At 41.2% G+C, this 23,954-nt stretch overlaps 1 protein-coding gene across 1 annotated transcript; it reads right to left on the bottom strand.

The window, feature by feature from the left end:
• Positions 1-5,692: 5,692 nt before the first annotated feature.
• Positions 5,693-23,882, bottom strand: LOC130144860 (AF4/FMR2 family member 3-like). The gene is made up of 5 exons (XM_056329086.1): positions 23,830-23,882; positions 22,231-22,351; positions 16,075-16,872; positions 12,891-13,050; positions 5,693-5,856 (listed from the first exon to the last, which is right to left on the bottom strand). Exons 1-5 carry the CDS (start codon positions 23,880-23,882, stop codon positions 5,693-5,695), a joined length of 1,296 nt encoding a protein of 431 aa, XP_056185061.1.
• Positions 23,883-23,954: the final 72 nt, after the last annotated feature.

The following is a 23,954-nucleotide window of genomic DNA, read 5'->3' as shown; positions in this document are numbered from 1 at the left end:
CCTTGACAACAGCAGTTGAAGTCAATGGGAGCATTGCAAGTGCATATAAAAGTGCAGTCTGCAGACCATTAGGCATAATTTCATCACATCTTTATTGGAAAAAAAAAAATGCACTTAAGCTTCTGCTGTTGTGTTGGCAATTTAGAAATGCTGTATCTGTGTACATGAATTTTACAAAGACCCTCTGTCAAACCACAGATTAAACTACTGTTAGGGTGCATGGACACTGGGAACTTACTTGGGTGACCTCTTTGCATCTAATAAGACCCAGCAAGTAAAAGAGGTACATTTCCAGTGTTGGTGGCATGAGGCCAATTTATATCTGTAAGGTCCTTGGTCCATGGTATGTACAAATGCAACATACATCCATTTTGAGCTAGTCTAGATATTGCCTTTTCAATCTCAGCACTGCCATACTGACAGAGCAGAGACATTTATAGAAACCTGCCTCCCCTTGAACAATTCCACAGGTCTACTTGATAAGTAGAGGGCAGAAATCAGGTCTACGCACAAACAGCCCTCTTGCAAACCATGCCCCTGTGTGGTTACCCATGTATTCTGCATTTTTGCACAAGGTTTAAAACTCTGTTAAGAAAAGTCCCAGAGTGTCCAGGCTGGTCACATAATAGTTTACCACCATCTCGAATGTATAGGGAGCGTGCCACCAGATTCCTAACAGCAGAGGTTGCAGGCATCCCTGGGAATTCCCAGCTGGGCACTGGGATGCATCCTGGCTTGTCTCTGAAGGCAGGCTGTGGCTGCTGCTAGACTTCCCTGATCAGCCTTCCTTGCTGCAGAAACCAGTGTATGTGGCCGTGAGCTGATGTAGCCCCTGACCCAGCTCTTGGCCTCCAAAACCAACACGAGCTCTGAAGCTTGTTATTCCTTTCCCAATGTTTTATTGGAAATGTTTGTTTTGCTGGAAATAAAACAAGTCAGAGAAAAACTTCAGTAATTTACCATTTTCCTGAAGCCTAGGGGGAAATAATGGCTGCTAATTTACTAGCTGACTTCTGTGACAGGCAGCAAAGAGAACACCATCCTAAAAAGTCTTAACAAAAAAATAAAACCTGCTTCAAAGAAAAAAAGTCTTAACAAAATGCTTACATTACCGAAAGCCAAGAAGGCAAAGGAAATTCCTCTAGAAAATAGCCACATGCCAATGTCAAAAGTCATGACAAGCCAGGAATAAAAGAAAATGAGGAGAAAGGAAAAGCAAAAGGCTTAGCTTTGTGTGGTCTCTGGAGGATGGAGAAGATAATTGTCAACATCTTTATCATCTGGACATAGCTATTCCAACTATGCAAAAAAGAGAGGGCCCAGTGACCCCAGACTGAAATTAGCACGAGGCCATTATGCATGTCCCCATTACTTGGTGGAACTACTTTCCATTTTTATCTTTCAGTAACACACTTGGGATTTTTAACACCTTGTGCCTTGAATCTCAGCCAGACAATGCCAGCAGCTGGGAGTCACCGCAGCCGGTGCAGCAATGGCACCTGTAGCACTGCCAGCCTCTGCCGACATGCTGTAGGAATGGAGCTGCCTTCAGTGAGCAATTATAATTTCCAAGTCTGGCATTAGCTTTGGAACAATTACACGCTTTGTGCAATGGATAAATTTTATTTAGGGAAAAAAAATCCTCACACTGCACCTCTTCCTGGTCGATCTTGCCAGTCAAATCCACCAGGAAAAGGTTGTCCAAGCTCCTGAGCTGGCTGCAGAGCACTACTGCAATTCTCTTGTCCCATATACGAGGAGAAAAGCAACTAAACGCTATCAAAGGGCTGCCAGCTCCATGCGCAGAAAGTCAAAAGTAGGCTCAATTACATAGGGAGGCATCAGTTTGCTCTCACATTCACAATATGTCATACCAGTGGGGAAAAAATGGCAATTAGCGTGAGCTCCACATCATTTGGTTTAGCACAGCTTACTCAACACAAATGTGTTCATTTATATCCTCCCCTTCTACGGCCTCCGGCTCACACTGGTGGTTCCCCTCCTGTCTTACTTTGCATAGCTGTTGTATTTTTCTACTGATCTCACGCATGCACCCAAGCCATCCAGCCACATGCCTTCAGTGTTCTTCCTTTCTCTGGGACAGAGGTGTCTCTTCAGCTCCAAAGAGTGTCCTTCATTATCATTAAAGAAAATGCAGTGACACCTAACTATCTTCTGTCTCTTTGGAGCCTTTTTGCTGGTCAACCTTCTCCAGCAAGCAGAGTACCAGACGAACATCTCCCATACCAGACAGTCTGAGCTCTCAGCTTCACCTTCTCCATCTGCTCCTCCTTGTCTCATTGTTCCTCCTAAGTGTGGTCTTTGCTCACCCTGTTAAGACTTCCTCCTCCCAAACCCCATCTATGTTTTTCCATTTGGGTAGTTCTCTCAGCATTGTCCCTATCTCCTCTCTTCAGGTGCAATAGGTTAATTTACTTTCCAGGCTTCTATTGACCTTTTCTCTGCCTTTCCAGGGCTGATAGGCTCTATCACAGGATACTTCTTGCTGTGTGCTTGTACAGCACCTTGCATAATGAATCCTGACCTCAAGCTTTTCAAAAACACTATCAGGAATTTAAGCTTCTTGTCAGACCTAACAGAAAACCATCTTGCTGTACATTTGCTGAAGAATGCATGGGAAAAGAAGACTATGCAGAGCTGACTTGTCCTCATGGCTCTTGGCACCATCCTGCAGTTTCCCTCGATCCTGTGCATTTAACCCTCAGTTGCAGTCATGCACCTCAAAAGCCTATCTGAATCAAGACAGTCTAATTTTTAATCTGAGCATATCACAGTTTCATCTATAATTTTTTGTGTGCACCTACTACTTGTTACTTAATCTGTGAAATCCAGCCTGTAAAACCTATTGGTGTAAAGATAAGCACTTTATTTAATATCCAATTAAATGTGGTCACCGGAGAAATCACAGCTTATGCAACTTTATCAGAAGAAGATTAATCTATTTCAGGCTTAACCCAAAATGTCATAAAAGAACTCATGAATTTAGATAGGAATCCACTTATTATCCAAAGACATTTTCCTATTGAGTAAGAACAGCTTAAATTGCTGCCTATATTTATACTTGGTTCAATCAAATTTCTGTACTCAGTAGCTGTCATTGATTTTTAGGACAATTATCAAACAAAAATGATGAACAAACTGAAGGAACATTATAGAGTCTTTTTCACCTCCACAGTAATCATTAGAAAATGCACAGCCTGCTCATTGATAATAGTTTAACTGCTCATGGGGTGACATCATCACATTTAAAAGGTAGTCACACCTGGAAGGCAGAAGATTTTATTTGGTTTTAACATTACAATTTGCCATTTTAAAGTTAATTGTATTTTGCTGGGTGTTTCAAATCACACAGGCTGCACTGAAGTTACCTTGTTCATATTACGTGATAATGTCCAAAACCATTATTTTAAAATAAGGAGGCAAATAGTTGAATTTATTTATTTAAATTAAACAGACTTTCTTGCCTGTCTAGAAACTGATACTCGTCAGTTCATTAGCTGAATTTCCCACAGGGCCTGCAAAGTCGCGTTTCATTTCTATACTGTTTAATTTGTCTAGTTGATTTATTTTAAAAAAGTATTCTGTATTAAAATTATTGAATTATAACTACTTGGTTTCATCTTTCCACATTAATTATTATCTTTAGCAGAATGTGCATTTCACAGATAGTACAGAAAGCTTGTTTAAAAAAAAAAAAGGTGTATAGGTGTATCGATAGAAGTAGCAGAGCAGCTGTTAGCTGCTGGGGCACAGTACTTTTGATTTCTGTCTACCAGGTCAACCTGAGGCAGAGGGTTCAAGTGCAATGGCTAAAAATCAGTAATAAGCAGTGACGCTTAATGGCCTACCTAAAATGAGTTCAGTGATCCAGCCCCATTCCACTGAGTGCAAAAATACCTATCTGTAAGTCAGTGCATAAAATGTATCATTTAAAAAAGCTACAAGAGTATAACTCACACCTAGTTACAGCACATTTGCTGAACTGTCTCTCCCTCTCTACGCTGTAAATTCTTTTGCGGTGCTCTACAAATGTGGAGCTCATTGGCAAAGTCTGGCATGGATGCCAATTTAGTACAGCTTTTGCAAAAAATATGGAGGATCATTTACGTGGACAGCATCTTTCTGCCACTGAATGGCAGACTACAGCTTCCCACAAGAGGTAGTGGATGTCCATTAGTTAGACCAGCCCATGCTCCGAATACAGAAAAATTCAGTCTAAGGAAGAAAGCAGCTTTATTTTGAGAGCCAACCTCCTGGACAAGAAGATGGGAGCAGAAAATGCGATCCTGTCCATTTCAAGAGAAATAAATTAGGCCTGTGTGTGCATGTATTTTAGGACAGACAAGAATACAGCCTGGGCACCACATCCAGGTAGCAAAGAGCCGAGAAGTTGGGAACTGCTTCCAGGGACCCTGCCGGCCCTGATGCCAGCAGCAGCTCCCAGAAGCGGCGGACCCCTGCCACAGCCCCTGACTGCAGGCAGCCGCCAGCCCTCTGTGCCTGAGCTCGCTCAGCTGCACAGGGTTTGCTCAGCAGAGCTCTGCCGTGAATTGACAGCAGCAGGATTCGCTCCTCTGTGGACCTTCAAAGATTTGTGGCAGGTACTTTTTAGCTGAACTTCCTCTGTGTCAGCTCTTCATCCTGTGCTCTTTATACAGCAGCAATTAGCATATCTGAGAAATCCCCATTTGGTGTGTTTTATGGTCTCTTCTCTGTGTATTGAGATAGTTCTGTAAGTTATGTGCAGGGATATGCCATAATTCCTAATGTACAACTGTCAGGAAATCACTCACGTAGATTTATTCACTGAAGAGTTGGTGAGGAAACTGATTCTGAACAGGGAGCTAGAAACTTTAATTACAAGAGAGAAAAAATGACTCAAGCACTTCAGACTGGTCAAGAAGATCCTTTGATACTCTAAAGATATGTCCTGAAGTTAACAAATTAATGCAGCATAACATCTTTGAATTCAAATGCCATTTTCTGCCACCGATCGTTGTTCTGTATTACACTACTGCTGACTGTTCAAAGTAATAAAATGTCAAAAAGTAACCACAAGTATTACATCTCCATTTCTGGAACAAGACAAAGACTGAAGAAAAATGACCGTCTTCCCTCAAGCAACGTCTTCTTGACCAAAGGAAGTTCATACAATGTAGAAAAGAAATACTCATCCCTGTCAACCCCTGATCTTGTTACCACTGAATACAATAGCAAAACTCCTATTAATTTCTAGTGGAGCATGTGCAGTGAATAACTGGAAGTGGTAAACCATAAGTGACATAATCACTCAGGAACCATCTCCGCCTCAAGTGACCTAAATGATAGAAAGAAATACAGTGAGAAACACTAATTCAGAGTTTAGCAAGAAGCCTTTACTTATGCTCCTGTGTTACCTTCCGTTTCCAGCACAAAGTTATGGCAGAGTTTCATGTGCCGCTCCACCACATGGCAAGCTGTAGCACAAACATCAAAACACAGAACTGGAGGTTCAGCCTCTTCAGTTTTGCTCTCTGCTTTGACACCAGTTCACCCCGGCTGTGTTTGCTCTGGGCCTGTGGCCAGCTGCGAGCATGTCCAGCCTTGGTCTGGGGCCGGGATGAGGTGCACAGTCCAGGTGTGCCATCCTGTTCTCTACTCCAGCCTCCTGCATCACTTTCCAGGTGGTCCCTCAGCCCGGACCACCACCCAGTGCCTGGACTGTGGCATAGCTGCCGGCAGTACCATGGAGGAAGGCATCCCCATCCGCCTGCACTTCAGCCAACTCCTCTGTAACCAGTTTTAATATGTTCTTTTCAGGGTTATCATAAATGCTTATGAAGAGCTTTGAAACTCCTGAAGGGAAGAGATTACAGGAGTAAAAAACACAGCATTTTTTGGTTTATTGATGAGAATGCAACTGGGTATCATCAGAAACCACAACCCCCCTGAGTGGGGGAAAAAAAGCCCTGACCTGCTGTGTTTCAGAAGACATTGGCTCTGTGTAAAGGTTGTTCACAGACTTTCTGCACGTCCTATGTGAGGTTTCACCTCTTACAGCACCCACAGAAGCTACATTTAGACACAAGCCCAGCTTTGTGCATATTGCCATACTGCTCACGGGGGAAGACGAGTAATGACTTTTCCTCCCAAGACAGTGACAATATCACATCTGTGAAGAAGGTGATGGCCATCATCTGAATTTTTGTCCTTACAGGAGAGGACAAGCTTCTTTAGAAATAACTGCAATTAGCCAGGGGTGTCCTCTGGACATAGGTCTGTTCCTATCTGGGAGCAGGAACTACGTGGAAAGGGAATGGGAACAAACACACTGCAGCAAAAAAAAATAAAGTTTTGGGGCCTGCTCAGCCATCTCTAAGGTACTGAAAGATCTTGCATGCAGACTTTATCATAAATTATGACTGCTGCTTATGGTATTTTTCAAACTGTCCATCTCACATAGCACTTGGTCCTCCCATGAGGGCGAAAATTTAGACCGTGACCAACCCCTCCTTTTTGGTGGGTTTCTCAAAGCATAATTTCATTCTTTCCTCTTTAGGCTCCCACTCAATTCTTTTCTCAGACTCCTCCATTCCTATGGGGCCCAGCTCATTTTTATGTCCTCTCTATCCATGTATGTTTAACTTTTCCTGCATGTGAAACATTTACGATTTTGTGCAAGACAGACATTCATTATCTGCTTACAGTATTTTTCAAACAGCCCTTCTCACGTTGCACTTGGCCCTCCATGCCATGCCTTTTTTTCTAGACAGCACACTTCTGCTCTGGACTGCTACTTCCATGAAATCAGAAATTAACCAGCTAATTTTTTTTCTTGTATCAGATGTCCCTGAGATTGTAACTAAAATTGGAGAAGGCCTCTTAGAAAAGAATGCGTAACTGTCAAATCATGGCCATTCTATATACTTGGTATTCATATTGGTTTTGACCACATTTGTAATCAACAATCTCGCAGCTGTCTTCCCCTTTTCTACTTCAGGACTAGAAGTTGTAGCAGTCACATAAAGCTGTACCTGCCTCTGCACCTGAATGCAGTTGTACGGCTAGCTTTAAGTAAATGCAAAATTTGATTAACAATAGATTATGCTGCTGGTATTTGAATACTAATAATCTCCAGCACGTGCAAGAAAATAACCCCATCATCTTCAACATCTCATTTCAAAATAGTTACAAAGCAGAGTGTTTTAAATTCCATCTCTCCTTAAACATATGTTAGTGATAGGAATTCACAAGAAATACTCTTGGTTTTCTTCTCTTTTTAGCTACATAATCTTCCTTTACAGTCATTTGCAGTAAATGCAGAGGAATAGGAATAGCAGGGTTTGGTTCTGAGACAGAATGCTGGATCTCAGTATTCCTGACCCAGTAGCTCAGTGGCCTGAATATTTTTTGTGTATTTACCTTCTGAACAAAACGTGGTGCAAAGCCACCTCACACCGAGACTCCATCCCTCAGAGAAACATGCTGGTGGGGAAGGAAGAGAGTAGGGGCACGTATGAGGGAATTCAGGAAGGGAATGCTTATCCTAAACCATGTAAGAAGCAACCTCAGCCTTTCTGGCATGCTAGTTTTAACTCATGAAGTAGAAAGGTACCATATTTCAGAACATGTGATTGTTATATATAAAATACAATTAAGAGATTTTAAACTACATGAATATGTAATGTACATATTTCTTTACAGATGCATTTTTCTCCAGACAGGCCGGTGCCTGCTTTAATTTGGAAGCTATCCATTTTCATACAAAGTTAACCAAGAGTGACAGGAAACCAGACGCCTACGTTATTTATCTTTTCTGAACTTAAAAAAAAAAAAAAAGCAGCCTTCTGTTAATTACTTTTCTAGGAAGCTATTTTGTGATACCACAGGGATAGATCTTCCATATTCAGAAGTGCTACGGAAATGACAACTTTATGACATGCAGGGTGAATAAAGTATGTTACATGCAGATATTTAAGGGTATATTTGTCTTCATTTACTGTAAGTGAATATGTGACCAACAATAAAGAATTTAACTGCTTCTGGCCTGGCTGGTTGCATTTACAACAATTACTGGAGGTCTGACCTCTTTAACCTTCTACATCAAGTGGCACATATACATTATTTATTTAGCTGGAATTAACAGTGATCTGTGAAGCTTGCTGTATTTTCCTTTGGTTCTCTTGCTCATCAGTCATAACTGACCCCCATGAGTATGTTCAGTGGTGACAGTTCCATGTCACTCTGATTTATGAAAGATCAGGGCAACTACAGAACAAAGCAGTAAAATATTTTTCATGGCTATTTAAAATTTTTTTTTTACAAAAATCCTAAACCACCTTTACACCCTACATGATCCCCTGTAGATTGCTGTGTAAACAAAGAGTAGACAGAAATGCTGTACCCATGCTATAATTACTGGAAAGGAGAATGTGAGTGGGCATTAATAACTGCTCTGCAGGAGCAACAAGGGCTTGGACTCCACACCTGACTGCACACTGATACAGCACTCCAGTGTTGTGCCATGGAAGTCTGAGAAGCAGAGTGCATCTAAGTATTTCACTGGTAATCTGAAATCCACAGCAAGCCCACCCTCAGTCTCTGTCTGGACCCTAACGCTTTCTAAGCACTCCTTTGTTTAAGGAACAGATGGGGAGGAGATGCTCAGCCAAAACCTGGCGCTGAGGACAGCTTCTGGTGGCTGCAGGAGCCACAGCTAGAAAAGGACCGCCTTCTCCAACTGCTGAATATCCTTACAGGCCTGGGAGCAATTCATGTTAATGGGGCCAAAGGTGGAAAAGTGATAGCCATGCCATGTATCTTCTGAGGCGCATTTCACAAGGAGGTCTATTAGACTACTTCGTTTCTGGTAGGGAGGATTTTTATTACAGGCAGTTACCATCATCGTAAGCACTACAATGGATTAAAAAAATCAGACAAAATGTGCAATTAAAAACTGTTTTTTGTAGTTCTAGAAATCTTATTTCCTTCATCAATAACTTTAGTGCTTACCAAAAGGAACTAAGGAAGCAATTATACAGGGTTGTGGACATTTTTATGCATGCACTTTTGTATCAGCTCCAGAGCTGATTCATAAACCAAACCACCCACTTCTCGGTGGGGGGCAGGAGGAATATACTTTACTCACAATGAACCATATTCCTCCATCCATTTTGCTTTCCTTTTCCCAAAAGTGGTTACTTTTCCAACTTCTGAACAGATGGAAAGACCAGTTTTATCAAAGGGAAGATCTGACTTACGAGAGACCCCAATGAACTGCTCAAAATAATTTTTCAATAATTAGAAAAAAACAACGTCAGGGAAAACTTGCAAAAAGGCAGGTGCATGCATTATGGAATCCCCTTGACAATCGTAAGTTTACATCCAGTTTCAAGAGATTTTTCTGTGATGATAGTCGTGCTACCGGTGAAAAACAATGAGGAATAACAAGTGATTCATAGTAAGAAAAAAAGAATAGCACGTACCATATGGTAATCAGTCCATACAGAAGACTTGAGGCTCTATGCAAATAAATCCTTTCTTTTCAAAAACCTGTAGATAAGTTTAGCTAGTGCTTTCCACACCTCCCCCCGCTGAAAAAAAAAAAAAAAAAAAAAAAAAAAAAAAAAAAAAAAAGGTTGGTTATTTAATTCAAAAGGGAAAATAAACTTATTTCACTGAGGGTAGAAACAGTAAAGCTACCAAGATCTAAAAGTCAAGTAAAGGTGTCTAAACAGTGTTTTCCTTTACAGGAGCTGCCACGCAAGAATAACCGGAGACATTAGGCCCACTGTGTTCAATGGAACTGCCTGCACACGCAGTCGCTGTGTGCCTTGATGACTGCAGGACACAAGAAAGGCAGAAGCCAGTGTCACAATTTGAAAACTATACCAAAAATCCATCTTTGCACATTGTGGCCTCCGCTGTGTTTGTTAAGAATGTTTCAAACACCACTCTGTCTGTTTAACACCTCCTTCTTTGCAGTCCTAGTCTGCTGAACTCTCCTACATAAAAAGAGACAGTACGTGCAGCCCTCCCACAGACACACGCAAAGGTCCTGAATAACCCATGACTAGCAGGGATCTTCGCACCACACTGCTCTTGTTGTCCAGTTCTTCCTGTTCAATGTGGGAAAACATGCTTTATTTGTGGGGAAGGTCAGTGGTACCATTACAGGGATGAATGGAACTGTGTCATCTTGTAAATGCAGCTCGCTAACTTGTTCCCATGAACATCTGGGAAAGAGAATATCTACAACTGGCTCATACTTACAGTACTTACAGTACTCAAGTGCTGTCATTGCTAACTGGCTTCTCAAGCACTGCAGTTCTTCAATAAAGTTGATAAATGGTAGAGGAGTATAAACACACTTAATTGTGTGCTTATGTCTCCAGCCTCTTTGGGCACATCCTAGAACAGTGTCGGACAGTCTCAACCTTTTTGATAATGGATTCGATCTCTCCCTCCCTTTTTATCTAATAGCATCTTTAACTGCTCTTCTGTTCTCATTTCTGCCTTTCTAGGACAAAAATGAACACCCCAGGAAACAGAGAAGAAAAACCTGTATTCAACTGTTAGTCCTGCAACAGTTCAACAGACTCCGTCACAGCAAGGGGAAGGTGGCATCATGCTGCTGAGGAAAAGCACTTACATCTCCTCTAAACCGTTTTCCTTCTTCATGAGATGCTGTCTCCTCTCCACTCTCCTGTTGTCAAATGAGATGTAGCTCCACTTCTTTTTTCAGACCTGAACTTCCACCTTCAATTTTAAACTGGAGTGGAACTATTTATTACACATTCCATGCACCAAAGCTCTCCTTAAAAGAGTCTGGTTTTGAACAAATTACTGACATTAAGTCCACATTTGGGAGGGTTTTTTCAGAGGGAAGGAAGAAGGGGAGGAAAGAGTTGTGCGGGTTTTTTGCTTTCCATTAATATGTGGGGATAGAACTGATAGGCGAAAAAAAGATTGCAGATTTAAAGAACACTTTTAGCGCGTGTGCCAGATGCTGATAGCTATATATAGCCACTTGAATGAGAATGACTGCAGAAAGTGTCTTATCCAGGCAAACAGGAATTTGCCTGAGTAAGATCGGAGCAGGGGGGGGAAAAAGTCTTCAACATTTAATCTATTGTGCATTACTTCTGCTGCAGAAGAAGTTGTGTAAGTACTCCGTGAAGTGGAATAAGAACATGTCCTCACGATGACCTTATCTACATTTCACATAAATGTGCTCCCAAATCTAACAGAATGAAATCTCTCCTTTTTACCCTTAGACTTCTAGTCATTCTTGAATACAACTGCTATTTCCTTGCTCCATAACCCTTAAAGAAGTAAGCAAAGGACAATAGATAAAGGCTTCTTCAATGTAATAAAAAAGCAGCATGCAGCCTATAAGATCAAAATCAAAAACAGAACTGAGATATAAAGAACATGATTTGCCATCTTAGGTTTTTCTCATTGTCTCACTCAACAAAACTTTAGAAAAGAGAGGCATTTGATTTTCCTGCCTCTTTTCCTCTATACCCTAGTATCAAATTTATTTTTCCTTCTGTCCAATACAGTGGATTTTTACTTACACTAATATAATTTCTAAGTAGTTCAAAATGTGAAATAGCAATACTTGAGATGACAAGCTATCATTTCTACAGAGCAGTATGATAATCTTGGAAAGACCAGAAGGTTGGGTATGGATTCTAATTAATACTGATGAACCTGGCTCCTACAGATTAAATTCCCAAATGAGTAACTGCTACCTTTCCATACACAGGTCTATCCAAGTTATTCTCATTAAAACAATTAAAAAAAAATATAAGCTTCAGTCTGTGTCAAGATATTGAAGGCTTTCCAAAACTGATTAAAAATATTAAATGAGGTATTGAACTACATTAAAAATCAACCTTTTTCATGTATTGAAAAGTAATGGTCTATAATTTCTATTCAAGTGATTTTATTTCCAGTGAATAATAATAGTACTGCAGCCAACTTTGTGCCCTGTTTCTCTGAAAACCTCAAGGGATGTACAGAAGAGGATTTTGCATCCTGCTGAAGACACACACACTTTGCTTGAAATTGCTTCTTATTCCTCAGTTCTTATAGGGAGGCTTAACTTTGTTTCATTTTGTGTTTATTTTTCCACTGATGGTTCCTTCAAACTGGTAAACACAAATGAAAGTGCATAGTTATTAGATATACTGATAGATTGTGGGAAGTACTATAAGCTAAATGCAAGTGCATGGGAACAGAGGACTTGAATGCATTAGTAAGTGGACTTGCAAATCAGGAGATTTATAACAATATATTCTTGTTTCCTGGTTTTCTCTGGGGAACTTTAAGTTGCCTATAGTCATGTGATGTTCAAAATAAAACTGAAACGTCACACAGAAATGCTTATCATTTCGTTTGCCCCAGCTCTGCAGGAGCTGGGGAAATGGTCATTTCTCACCATCCACTTCTCTGCTTGGCCAGGCTAGGCAGCCTCTTCCCTGCCTCCTGCCCTTCAGTTTTCCTTCCTTTGAGTCTCATGTTTTAGCTCACACCTACAACCTGCACTCACATCTTGCTTCCCCTGTTAGCATCTTTTTCCTTCACAGCCTCCTGCTGTTCAGTCAAGCAGCTGTAGAACTTGCCTAGGCCAAACTGGAAAGTATAGGCTTTGGATGATGGTATTGCTATGAACACATTTTAAGAGCTGAAAGTAGAAAAAAAACGTGCAATGACAAAATTAAGCCTGCAGGCAGAAAGCAAAGGCCATAAAAGTGGTCCAGAGGGTGGTGAACAGTGGCACAAAGTCCTGCTGGAGGCCTGCTGTTTTGATCAAACAGCACAGGAGACTTCAGATTATGCAAAACAGCCAGTAATTTCACTGTGAATTTACAACAGTGGTGTACCCCCACAGCCAATACTGGGGCCAAAACTGTTTAATGTCTTCATTAATGACCTGGATGATGAGCAGAGTGCATCCTCAGCAGGTCTGGAGATGATACAAAACTGGGAAGAGTGGCTGATACCCCAGAGGGTCACGCCAACATCCAGAGGGACCTCAACAGGCTGGAGAAATGGGGCAACAGGAACCACAAGAAGTTCAACAAGGGGAAATGTACACTCCTGAATAGGGGATGGAATAAGCCTAGCACTAGTACAGGCTGGGGATGACTGGCTGGGCATGAGCTCTTCAGGGAAGGACCTGGGGGTCCTGGTGGACAACAAGCTGAGCATGAGTCAGCAACCCCTCACGGTGCTTCCTACAGCAACCCCCAGAGCACACTAACTGCCCTACCTAGCCTATCTCAGCCACACATCTTTTATCTTAGCAGACATAAAGCTCCATTCCACCACCTGCACTCCAGATACCCTATCCCCAAGCTCTCTGCCCCTCTCCTGTTTCCCATACTCTCCTGGCTGCTCTTAGGCAACTTTCTGCCAGTCTCATTTCTGTTTCCATATAGCTCCCCACACACTGTTGTAGCCTACTTGTCAGCCTGTTTTCCCTCACGACCATCCTACATGGCATCTCTACTTCTCCCATGGCCACTAGGGAATAAAAGGTCTTTCCTGGCCATCACCTTTACAGCCCCCCCCGAACAACAGACATCTAATTTTGCCTGCAGATGGTCACAGGACCATGACAGCTTTTGTGCTGAGAGCAGCTTAGAACTTCTGTCCTTAATAGGGGACAGTGAACATTTGATACAAAGGATAAGTTTTGTGAGTTTGAAAGTAGAAATTTAAAAAAGCATGGAAATTCTTACAAAACTGTACTAGAAGATGTATGATACAAATAAAAAGAATGGAAAAGCATTTTGAAATAAAAAGAAGTATGAAAATCAAAGGGAGAATGGATTGGGCAACACTGACTGAAAAAACTTTCAGTCTTGGTCAATATTTCTCCCTGTAGCAATACCAGTGGGTAACCAATTTCATCTTGTGCCACTTGGGATGGAAAATGTTAGAACAAAGGAAATGTCAGGATAAAAGAAAAAATGCTGGGTACTTTTATCACCAGGACTCTCAGCCCTCCAACATGAGATCTAAACACTGTCTTTCGTTAGCTGCAGTTTCAAACCCCAACACCTATAGTACCTACTATTTTTATTCTAACTTGTCCATCATTTTTTATAATCACTTGGTTCTTTTTTAATCTACCAGATAATGTTTTTTGCCACTGTCCTTCTACTTCAGTTATATGTTTATATTGTGTTATCAAATACTGTTTCATTAATTCTGCATCCCATAAAATCTGTAAGAAGATGGCGAGGACTTTAGTAGCTACCCTGCAGTCTACTCTTCCCTACTGTAGCTTATGTCACTATCAGTATCTAAGCAAGTTAAAGCAATCTCAAATACGTCCAAATGTCTAGAAACTGTAGTATAAATTTACCCTTACACATTGGTGTGGATTACATATAACAAAATGAAAGCTTTCTTTCCTGAGGTAAGCAAATTTGGAATGCAAATGGTAAATCCTGAATTTCAGACAAACAAATGATTGCCTATCAAAACTCCTTTCCAAACTAGTCCTTAGAGTATTGCATACATCTGAAGGGGGAAAATTTGAAAGATCCAGACAATTGCTACAGGCATCTTCAGTTCTAACAATACTTCCCACTTGCAGACAGAAGCACAAGTCTGAAAGAGGTAATAACAGCTAAATGGATATTAGTATCTGCCACTACCTGATCTATCTGCACAATTAGAGCAGTTTGTGAATGCTAAATTTGCGTATCGAATCTGGCTTACGAGCCTAAAACAACCCCTTTTCAGGAACAACATATCACCTACATGTTGTTTGGAACTGATGGAACTTTCACTTAGAGAAAAACCACGTGGGTATAATGCCTAAAAAAGCTGAGAGAAGTAATTGCTTCCAGAGAGATTTCTTTCCCAAAGTGAACCAAAGAGGGAATACAACAGTCAACTCCATTTCTGAAAAACAGGCATTAAGAGGCCAGAGAACTCCACCAAAAATTAGATTTTTCTTCTCCTTTAACAAAGCCAGAAACAAAAATGTTAAGACTAAAAACATCTCAAGACACATTACAGCTGTCAAATAAGAATAAACAATCATTGTCTCTGCTCTGAGAAAGTCACAGTGATTCAGCCAAATAGTTTAGTCCTATAAATACTATAAATTGTTTAAGTGGGAGCTCTACCAATTTGCACAAAAGGATGATGTGACCATCTTTGTATTGGCATACAGGCCTCTGAGTACACCCCAGAAAAAAAATAAATCACCCTTTATTTTTGCCAAAACCAACCATTTCCTCTCCATCCAAAAAGATCAAACAGAAAATCACAGACTCTGTAAGTGATAAAGCAAGGTGTCCTACTGGCATAAATGGAATGTGAAATAAATGAACATAAAATAAGTCCATGCAGAAATCTTTCAAATATACTGCTGATAAGAGAAATGTTGTCTAGAAGCTTTTCAGACATGTTCTCATACTTGTAGCAAGGCTGGGTTTCTACAGAGGGTGATTCTTTAGGAAGCAAACCTCAAATTTTCTCAGAAACTGGTTTGAAACAGAAACAGACACTATGAACTAAAAGGAGAGTCTCATTGCTGTATTCTCATCTATTCCACAGATCTCATATTGTTTAAGTAATTTACTTAGACTGTGAAACTACTTCGACATCATTGAGGATGGCAGAACTACCTCTGATCACAAGCACTTCATTTAATCATTGCCAAAGACAAAGAAGTCAATGAAATATGAACAGTTAGAAGTAATACACCTGCCTAGGAAAAGAAAAAAACCCAAACCACCAGACTTTCTATGTGGACACTCAGGGAAAAAAGTCCATGACTTAATATACACTACTAGAAAACGTGCCATTGTAAGAACCGTTACCATTGGGAAGACAGTGAGTATTTCACCATTGGGATATCTCTACATTACTGCGAGGCTGCTGTTTATAATATACCATGTCAATATTTAAAAAAAAAAAAAATCAACATGCAAACTAATATGTTAAAAATGTGTGAAGAGACAGGTGCAGTTTGCAGTCCTAAAGCAACATCCATCCATCCATCCATCTAAGGGCGCATGTCATAAAAAGCATAAAACCACTTACCTCTTCTTGCTTAGGAATGCTGAACTTGGCTATCTTTGACTTGGTCCTGGACGAATCAGGCTTATTAGAAGGCACTCCCCTATATGACTTGGTTGTCTCTGCTGGTAGCTTCAGCTTTGGAGACTCATCAGGAGCCTGGTCTTGACCGTCCATTGGCCTTACATAAGCTGTTGGTTTCTGCTGAACCAGGCTGGGCTTCGAAGCAAGCGAGGGTGGGAAGTTTTGAACGCAGTGCCCGCCACCATGCTTTGCCGGCCTCTCTTGTGCTTGAGCTCCTCCTTCCGAGCTACAGTTGAGCTTTGCTGGCTGCTGCACTCTGTTGACATTGTCTCCTAGTGTGGCTCTCAGCGAGCTTTGCTGGGCAGTATTGGAGGAGGAAGAGGTGGGACTCGATGCATAGCGTTTTAGTTTCTCCAGACTGGATTTCTGGTTCACCAGTTTGAAGTCACCCTTGTGTGACTCCAGCGACCGGTGCCCATGCTTGCTTGCTCTCTGCTGGCCATCTGAAGTGGCATTGTGCCCCGCCTTCTGCCAACCCATCGTGGTGCTTTTGCTCTGCTGGGCAGATAGGGCTGCTGGTGTGGAAGAAGTAGTGCTTGAAATGGGAGGAGGAGGCGGTGGTCTGGAGTCTGCAATAAGATGTTCATCGGGCTTGGGGAGAGACGTCTGAGGAACCCCAGGTTTTGGAACCCCAACAAGGTGACTCTGGTTTGATCGGTCAGTTAACAAGTCTTTCATTTCATCATAGTTGCCCAGGGTGTTCTGGATGCGATTCGAGAGCTCATCCCCCTTATTAGTCTGCAAAACAAAAATTGAATGTCCTGCAAAGTCAACCTAAGGAAACTAAAATTCCCTGCATGCTTCTGCTGAAATCCTTACTGAAGTAGCACATATAGCAGCAGTGTTGAGGGATGAAATCGAAAATCTTTATTGTCTCTGAAGACACTTGTCAACATCTTAAATCTACCCTGAACTGGAAAAGCTATAAAGGGCCTTAGAGTATATAAAAAAAGAAATCTATCACTGATATCATGCTGTAGTTAAAGTATATTACCTGGAAACTAGAAAATTTATTATTGCAACTACACAGAATGGTTTGGATTAAATCTGACCATGATAAAACTTTTCCTATACCCACTGCAAGCTCTTCTTCAGCCATGAATGAAAACACTGCATTCCCAATTTCCTTCTCTCCTGCCTAAGCTTTCACATGGCATCTGGGAAGCCACACAACATCCAGGGTAAACACTGGACAAACTCGCCAGTCTAAGGCAACCAAACAGTGAGGTGACTGGAAAACATCTCGTGGGACAATGGGAAAACTACAGATGATAATGTCCCTTCTTTGAAAATACTGACAGGATGCTCACTTTCTTTTTTTTTTTTTTTTTTTTTTAAAAAAAAAAAAAAAAGTGAACAGAACCCCCCAAATTGTTCACATTGCTCAGTGCTTGCTGTGTGGAGTAGGGGGAGAACAGCCACCCTCCCTCCCCTTTAAGATTAATCATTGTCTTTAAAAATCATCCATTTTCTTCCTGACTGAAAAGGCAGAAGCTCCACAAAGAAATAAACAAGCAAATAAAATGTACTGGAAAATATTGAAAACTCTTGCTTTAAAAAGCCACTGTAAGCAAAAGGGTGTATAATTAGCATTTATGCATCAGAGGTTTTTTCTGAACCCTGCCAAGATTCAGGCATGTGATGTCCTTTGCTTTACATTTTCAGAGGAAGACAGTAATGAGCCAAGGTGTTCTCCTTTCTCACTTCCAGCATGGGGTCTGGGTGGGAAAGCTCCCATTGGCTTCAGAAGGCAAAGCTTTCCTCTCAAGACTCTCTGTTTCAGAGGAAAACAGAAAGAAGGAGAAAGAAGGGAGTAAAGGGGGTGGGGAAGACCCTCTTAAAGTTACATAAAAATTATGAAAGATGTAGCAGCAACTTCAGTTACTCTGGAAAATTGGGGGTATTTTTGTTTTTAAGCCTTCAAATAAAATTGAGTCACTCTAACAAAAATGTAAGGGAAACTCCCCCAGTTCAGAATCTTTTTTTAGGGTTTCCTATTAAAAAACCTGAATCCAAGCAAAAATGCTCTGTAAATGAGTGCAGTGATTGCTACGTGCAAACTTTCAGTGGAAGCATTCCCAAGTCAGACAGTAGAAGCAGTCCTGTCTTGCTTGAAACTCATCCCTTCAAATTTCAAGGACGCTACCTTGTAACTACATAAAATACATTACAGCTAGCTTTCCAATATGCATTTGTTACAATGCTAACAGGGCTGGATATATCAATAACATATAATGAAGGGAACTGGGAAGGGAAAATCTCAAAAGTGTTGCATCCAAAACATTGCTTTGCAAACTTGGAATAATACGGCTCTGGCACTACAGCCTGATCTCTCTGCGTATGCAGCTGTTGTTGTCACAAGGACAATAACCTGCTATGAAAAGAAATATGAAGCATTAAGTCATATTTAATTAAGTGACTTAAAAAAAGGGTGTTCCTTTACTTCACAGGAATCACACTGATGTCCTAAAGAACAGGAAACTATTTATGAGGCTTCAAAAGTAGGAAGCATCACATACATCTGAATAGAAAAAACTTTGGAGATATACTCATGTATCTCCTGGGGTCAGTTAAATGGCTTCTGCACTTGGGCATCTCCTTGACCAGCAGAATTATTTTCCAGAAGGCATAGAAATTTTTCCTTTTACCCAGTGGATCTCATCTATGCTTCCAGTGGATCCTTCACTTCATGTAGATACCTTGCAGAGATACATTTTTCCAGCTTCCCTCTATGGTGGGAGATCTGCCTTTGGGCTTGCACCCAGTCTGATTCAGCCAGCCTGTATGTGAGGTTTCGTTCCCTGCCAGAAGCACAGTGACAAGGACCACCAAATGGAACAGGGCCCCTGACACCCACAAGTCCTCTCCGGCACAGAGAGCTTGTGGAGCAGCTCTCCACCTGGCTGCCTCTAGGTCCATGAACGTAAGAGAATTTACGTGCAAGTTATGTCCCTAGGAAGTCCAATCTAGAAGGTCCATTCTTTCTGATGGCTGCTATTTGGATGAGAAGGAAATAAAAGCCTAATTGCAGATTATCTGTAGACTATCACTAGTCCAGAAAAGTCAGCAGACTGTCTTCTGTATGGATGTGATGTGAAGGTCTCACAGAGACGCTTCATACTGAGACAGCCCAGATAAACACCAGAATAATTGCAGCAAACCGATCTAATGCTGGTACCATGGCACATGCAGACAACTGGTTGGTGTTGTTTATTCTTTCTGGATACACTGGGGACAACCTGAGGTAAGAAGATTTTGTCTTGAGCTGATCTCATCCAGGAGAGTTCACATACATCCTCTTGGGAACAAGATGGGATCTAAGGTAACTTGTTATGAGCTTTAGATGTAAGAGTTTGCCCTATTATTTTCTTGGAAATATTGTTGGCCTTATTTAACCATTCACAAAGGGAAAACATGATCACAAAATAAGTAGGAAAAGCATCCTGTGCAAAAGTTTCTAACTTGCAGTGCTGTGATATTCTTCTGCAACGAAAGATGAATCCATGCATTTGAAGACCAAGATCCAACACTTCTAAAAATAAATCTGATGGTCGCATGGAAGGCCACCAGAATTTTTTTCTTCATTAAAAATACTGATATGGTTAATGAGGCAAGGTATTCTGTTCAGGAAATATCCAGAATGAATTTCCTACTTTTTCACGCCCTGTAAAAGACATTTTAAGTAAAAGACACTGGATTTCCTGTAATCCTTCATAAAGGGTTGCTATGGATACTTTGAACAGGATAAGGGGCAACCTGAAGAGTCAGGATTTTTCAGAAAATCTGATGTTACAGGAGTAGTGATACATGTCAAGGTGAGAGAGGACATAAGATTTAAGAGATTTCCAGCCTGCCTTTGATTTTCAGATATGGCCTTCTGAATGGCAAATCCTTTGGCTTTAGCTCATGTTTCTCAAGCTGTGCCGAGGAATACTGAATTTAATCAGAGTTGCTGTTAACGTCTGCTGTAACTTCACTCTCCTCTGGAAGCATCTGAAACTTGAATATGATCTTCAAAGGCAGTAGGAGTAGGTTTCAGTTCTGCATCCACAGAAAGGTTTCCTCTTTTGCAGTTAGCCTCTCTCCACGATAAGATCAAAATGCTCAAGTCACAGCCCTGCACCCTTGCACCCCCACACTGAAGGTTCACAAATGTTTGGATGAGTTCAGACAGCCCAATAGCCCATTGCTTGTGCAGACATGACATTCAGAGTATGCCACTGCTGAAGTTTTGATGTCCAGTACTGTTAGAATGACTGGTCATCCCTAGCAGTTGTGACTGTCACACCAACAGAGCTGTGAGCCAGTTATACTGCTGTCCTGGGCTTTGCCTCCCTCCATGTCTCCTTGACAAAGCCAGCTGTAGGATGTATTTCTACAGCACCTTCTTTACATGCTTGTCTAAAATACAGACATGGTGTTCAAAGAGAAGGAGCATGGATGGAGTCATTATTCTGATCTCCCCATAGGATACCCACTCATTACCCTCCCTGCTTCTAAAGACAGCAATGATTTTCCTCCTATTAAAGTTGATGATGTTATACTGTGGTTGCGTAGGGGTGCCTTCATACATCGTAACTCAAAAACTACTGCTGCATCCATGGTACATGAAGCCTATGCCATGACACTCAGCACACTGGCACACAGGCAATAATCAAAGCGCACAAAATATTCCACCTATACCACTTTGATAAGTGATTTAAGCTTAAGTATTACCAACTTTAGGTCCCCCAGAAAAAATGGTATCGGGCACCCAGAAAAAGGACAGGCCCTTTTTGTGAGAGGTCTAGTTGATGGGGCCTACCAAACGGAAAATTACGAAGTTCCCATTGCAGCAGAGCCCTCACAAAATGCCAAGACACAGCCGACAAGCTTTTCAGGCTTTTTTCCATGGATTAGCTCTTGACTGCTTTCACAGCAGACTTTTTCAAGTGGAGCCTTGAGGAGTTCAAGACATTTGCCATGGTTTCTAAATGCCTTTGTAATGAATCTGAAATTTGGGCAGCTGGAGGTCAGCTTCAAGCCAGACAGAGCTGTCCTCCATCAAAGGACATGGTTTGAAAGTGGTGGATCTTTCTTTTTTATTAGAAACAAACAACAATCTGGAAGAACAGCAAGCAAAAAACTGAGCCTGGAGCATGGGCAGAAACACAGAAGCACAGAAGTCATGTGCAGAAGCCAAGTGTCAGGTCTCAAACAGGACACTTGGAAAGAGGCACTAAAGCACCCAACACATCAAGGACAAGTGGTGCTGCGTAGAGGGAAAGGTTTCACAACATGGTGGTGGTAACAGTAACTTGGACGTTACTGGAAGGGCATAGTAGAAAATACATGATGATGCTTTGATGCACACAGGCAAAGTCACTGGGTTAGCTGGGGGAGAGGAGCAACCCCTGTGGGATACCACACTCTGGTCCTGTTCACAAGGGCTTGGTTTGCAGACTGCAGCAAAGTGCAGAAGATCCTGCTTGACACTTCTAACGGGGAGTGGGGAGACAGTTGTGCCTCATTACAGTACTGTTACCAAGAGGAATAAAACGGGGAGCTGAGACTCGTACGTTACTCCTGCCTTTGGTGAGGGTATGTCTAGCAGACAAGTTTTGTTGGCAATGCTTATAGAAAAAAACCCCACCAATCCCACCAAGATATTTCCCCGCATTAACCTTGGTCAGAGCATAATGTTTACTGCATTGCTTGACCTTCCCACACAGTTTTAACACAATTGTTTTCTTCTAACTGTGGCAAAAACAGGGCACTGTCACCTTCACCTCCTAGTTTTAATTCCATCTCAGATATTAAGATATTTCTAGCTTATTTCATTCTGCTGTTCATGCTGAACATTATAAGAAGTTTTTATATACATATATATATATACACACCCCCGTATATATATATGTATATATATACACATACAAAATCTGATTACATATATAAAATCTGATTCTCAACGAACCATAAAAGTTCTCTGTGGATTTTGTGAGGCTAGCACTTGTGGAAGGGTCCTGAAACTGGACAATGCCTTCTACAGGCTGCATTGTTGTACTGTGGAATAAATAAATAAATAAACAAAGAACCACCCATCTGGGAAGCATCTACCTTGTACGGTTCACTGAAGAGGGAGTAACTCATGTTAAACGCGCCATCCTCCTGCTGGGTCTCCTGATTTCTTCTTTCCCATTCTTTCCTTCGCAGCACGTTTCTATCTGGCTCATAGACACTGCAGCAAAAAAGAGGAATAGCTTTTTAAGAGTTAAAAATTAGCAGGCAACATATAAACCAGCATGAATTTAAAAGTGAAGAACTCCGGTTTGCAGACAGATGGCAAAAATAAGCAAGAACATGAATCAGATGAATGCCAGTCCAAGCAGGCTGGGGAGACTCAGGTCTCTGGGAACACTAGTGCTTTCTTCACACAGAGAATAGATAATTAAATTCTTACAGAAGAATAAAAAAGAAATCACAGTGCAGGATCTAGTCTGTGCAGAAGTTATCTGCTTGAAATGTGACAAAGGCAATATATAAGTAACTTTGACAAAGACTGAAGGTACTCTTAAGGCAGATGGTAATTACAGCTATGAGTAAATAGAAATTATGAACATATTTCCACTTATGACATATCCTCTGAGTGTTGTATGAGAATGCTCCTTTTTTCACATGGATGTGTTTCTGTAGTGATTCTTTCATTAACTAGCTCCCTAAAGAGCTGTTAAAACTACATGCTGTAGTGGTTTCCACAGTTAGGCTGCTTCTTCTGATCTCTGTTAATCAGCCAAGTCGTGAAACTACTACAGAAACAATTCCTCTTTCTGATGGATTTGACACTATCACAACTTCAGAGCATGAATAAATGAATACTGGCATGATAGTGTGTGTATGGCTGGTAGTATGTAGTTGGAGAGAGAATAAAATCACTGCATTACACAACAGTATTAATTTTTAGAAATGAACTAGTTTGGCTCCAATAAGAGACATTCAGAAAAAAAATTAACTTCTTCCCTGTCCCCCAAATTCTAGCTTAATGCATGATGACATCAACCAGAGAATCCTTTCCCTGAATTTCCACAGAACGACACAGGTTTGTACGTTTCAGTCTGTCATGCTTTATTCTCCTCACAAAGGAAACCAACGTGCTAATAAGGTTTACGTGTTATTTCAGGACAATGTGATGAGTATGCTGATTGCCTATTTTGCTTAGCTCAGCTAATGCCTTTCTTCTGGCATTGTAAATCTGTAAAGCAGAAATATATATTAAAGTCATGTAAGTGCACCATGTGTTAATAAGCAAAAGGTTGTCTTGCTAACCAGCTTCCCAGTTAGCAAAACATATGTTGCATTGGCTACCCACGTGATGTTACCTAGTATGCCTCAGGCAAGGCAGTCAAAAGGCCAACAGCTATCTGATTCTAATTCAAGACTTGAGAGAGCTGAAAATACATAGGATATGTTAGACGCTATCAGTATTTAAAAACAATGCCTTAGCAGTCATCAAATGAACACAAAATTTTAGGTTTACTTGTAAATCCTGCTAACTCACACTGGACCGCACGGTACCCTTCCGATGGGTCTGAGGGCATCTGAGGGCAGATGCCAAACGCTGAGCAGTGCTCCCAGACACGGGGGTTATTGTGAAACACGGGGTTTCAGCACAGCGGGTTGGAGGCAGCTTCCAAGCACCAGTTTGTTTATTCCACTTACAGGTGCCTGAGGTTTTTTGGATTTATCCCATACTTGTCACGAGCAAGACACATTATTCACACCAACACTCTCTCTTTAGAAAGAAGTATAATGAAGAGGCACTTGAAAGGATGGAGTTTGGGGCA

This window comes from Falco biarmicus, chromosome 2 (assembly GCF_023638135.1).
Source record: "Falco biarmicus isolate bFalBia1 chromosome 2, bFalBia1.pri, whole genome shotgun sequence".
In the NCBI taxonomy this organism is placed as follows: Eukaryota; Metazoa; Chordata; class Aves; order Falconiformes; family Falconidae; genus Falco; species Falco biarmicus.
Note: the sequence above shows the minus strand (reverse complement) of the source record. Positions and strands in the feature narration are given on the sequence as shown.

Bases quoted from the DNA above. Each gene is read 5' to 3' on its own strand.
- LOC130144860 (XM_056329086.1), bottom strand. From the start codon at position 23,882: ATGTGTCTTGCTCGTGACAAGTATGGGATAAATCCAAAAAACCTCAGG. The intron at 22,352-23,829 runs GTAAGTGGAATA...TTTTTGCTGCAG, and splicing joins CCAAAAAACCTCAGGCACCT to TGTCTATGAGCCAGATAGAA. The intron at 5,857-12,890 runs GTACACCACTGT...TCTTCCCTTCAG, and splicing joins CCCCAGTATTGGCTGTGGGG to GAGTTTCAAAGCTCTTCATA.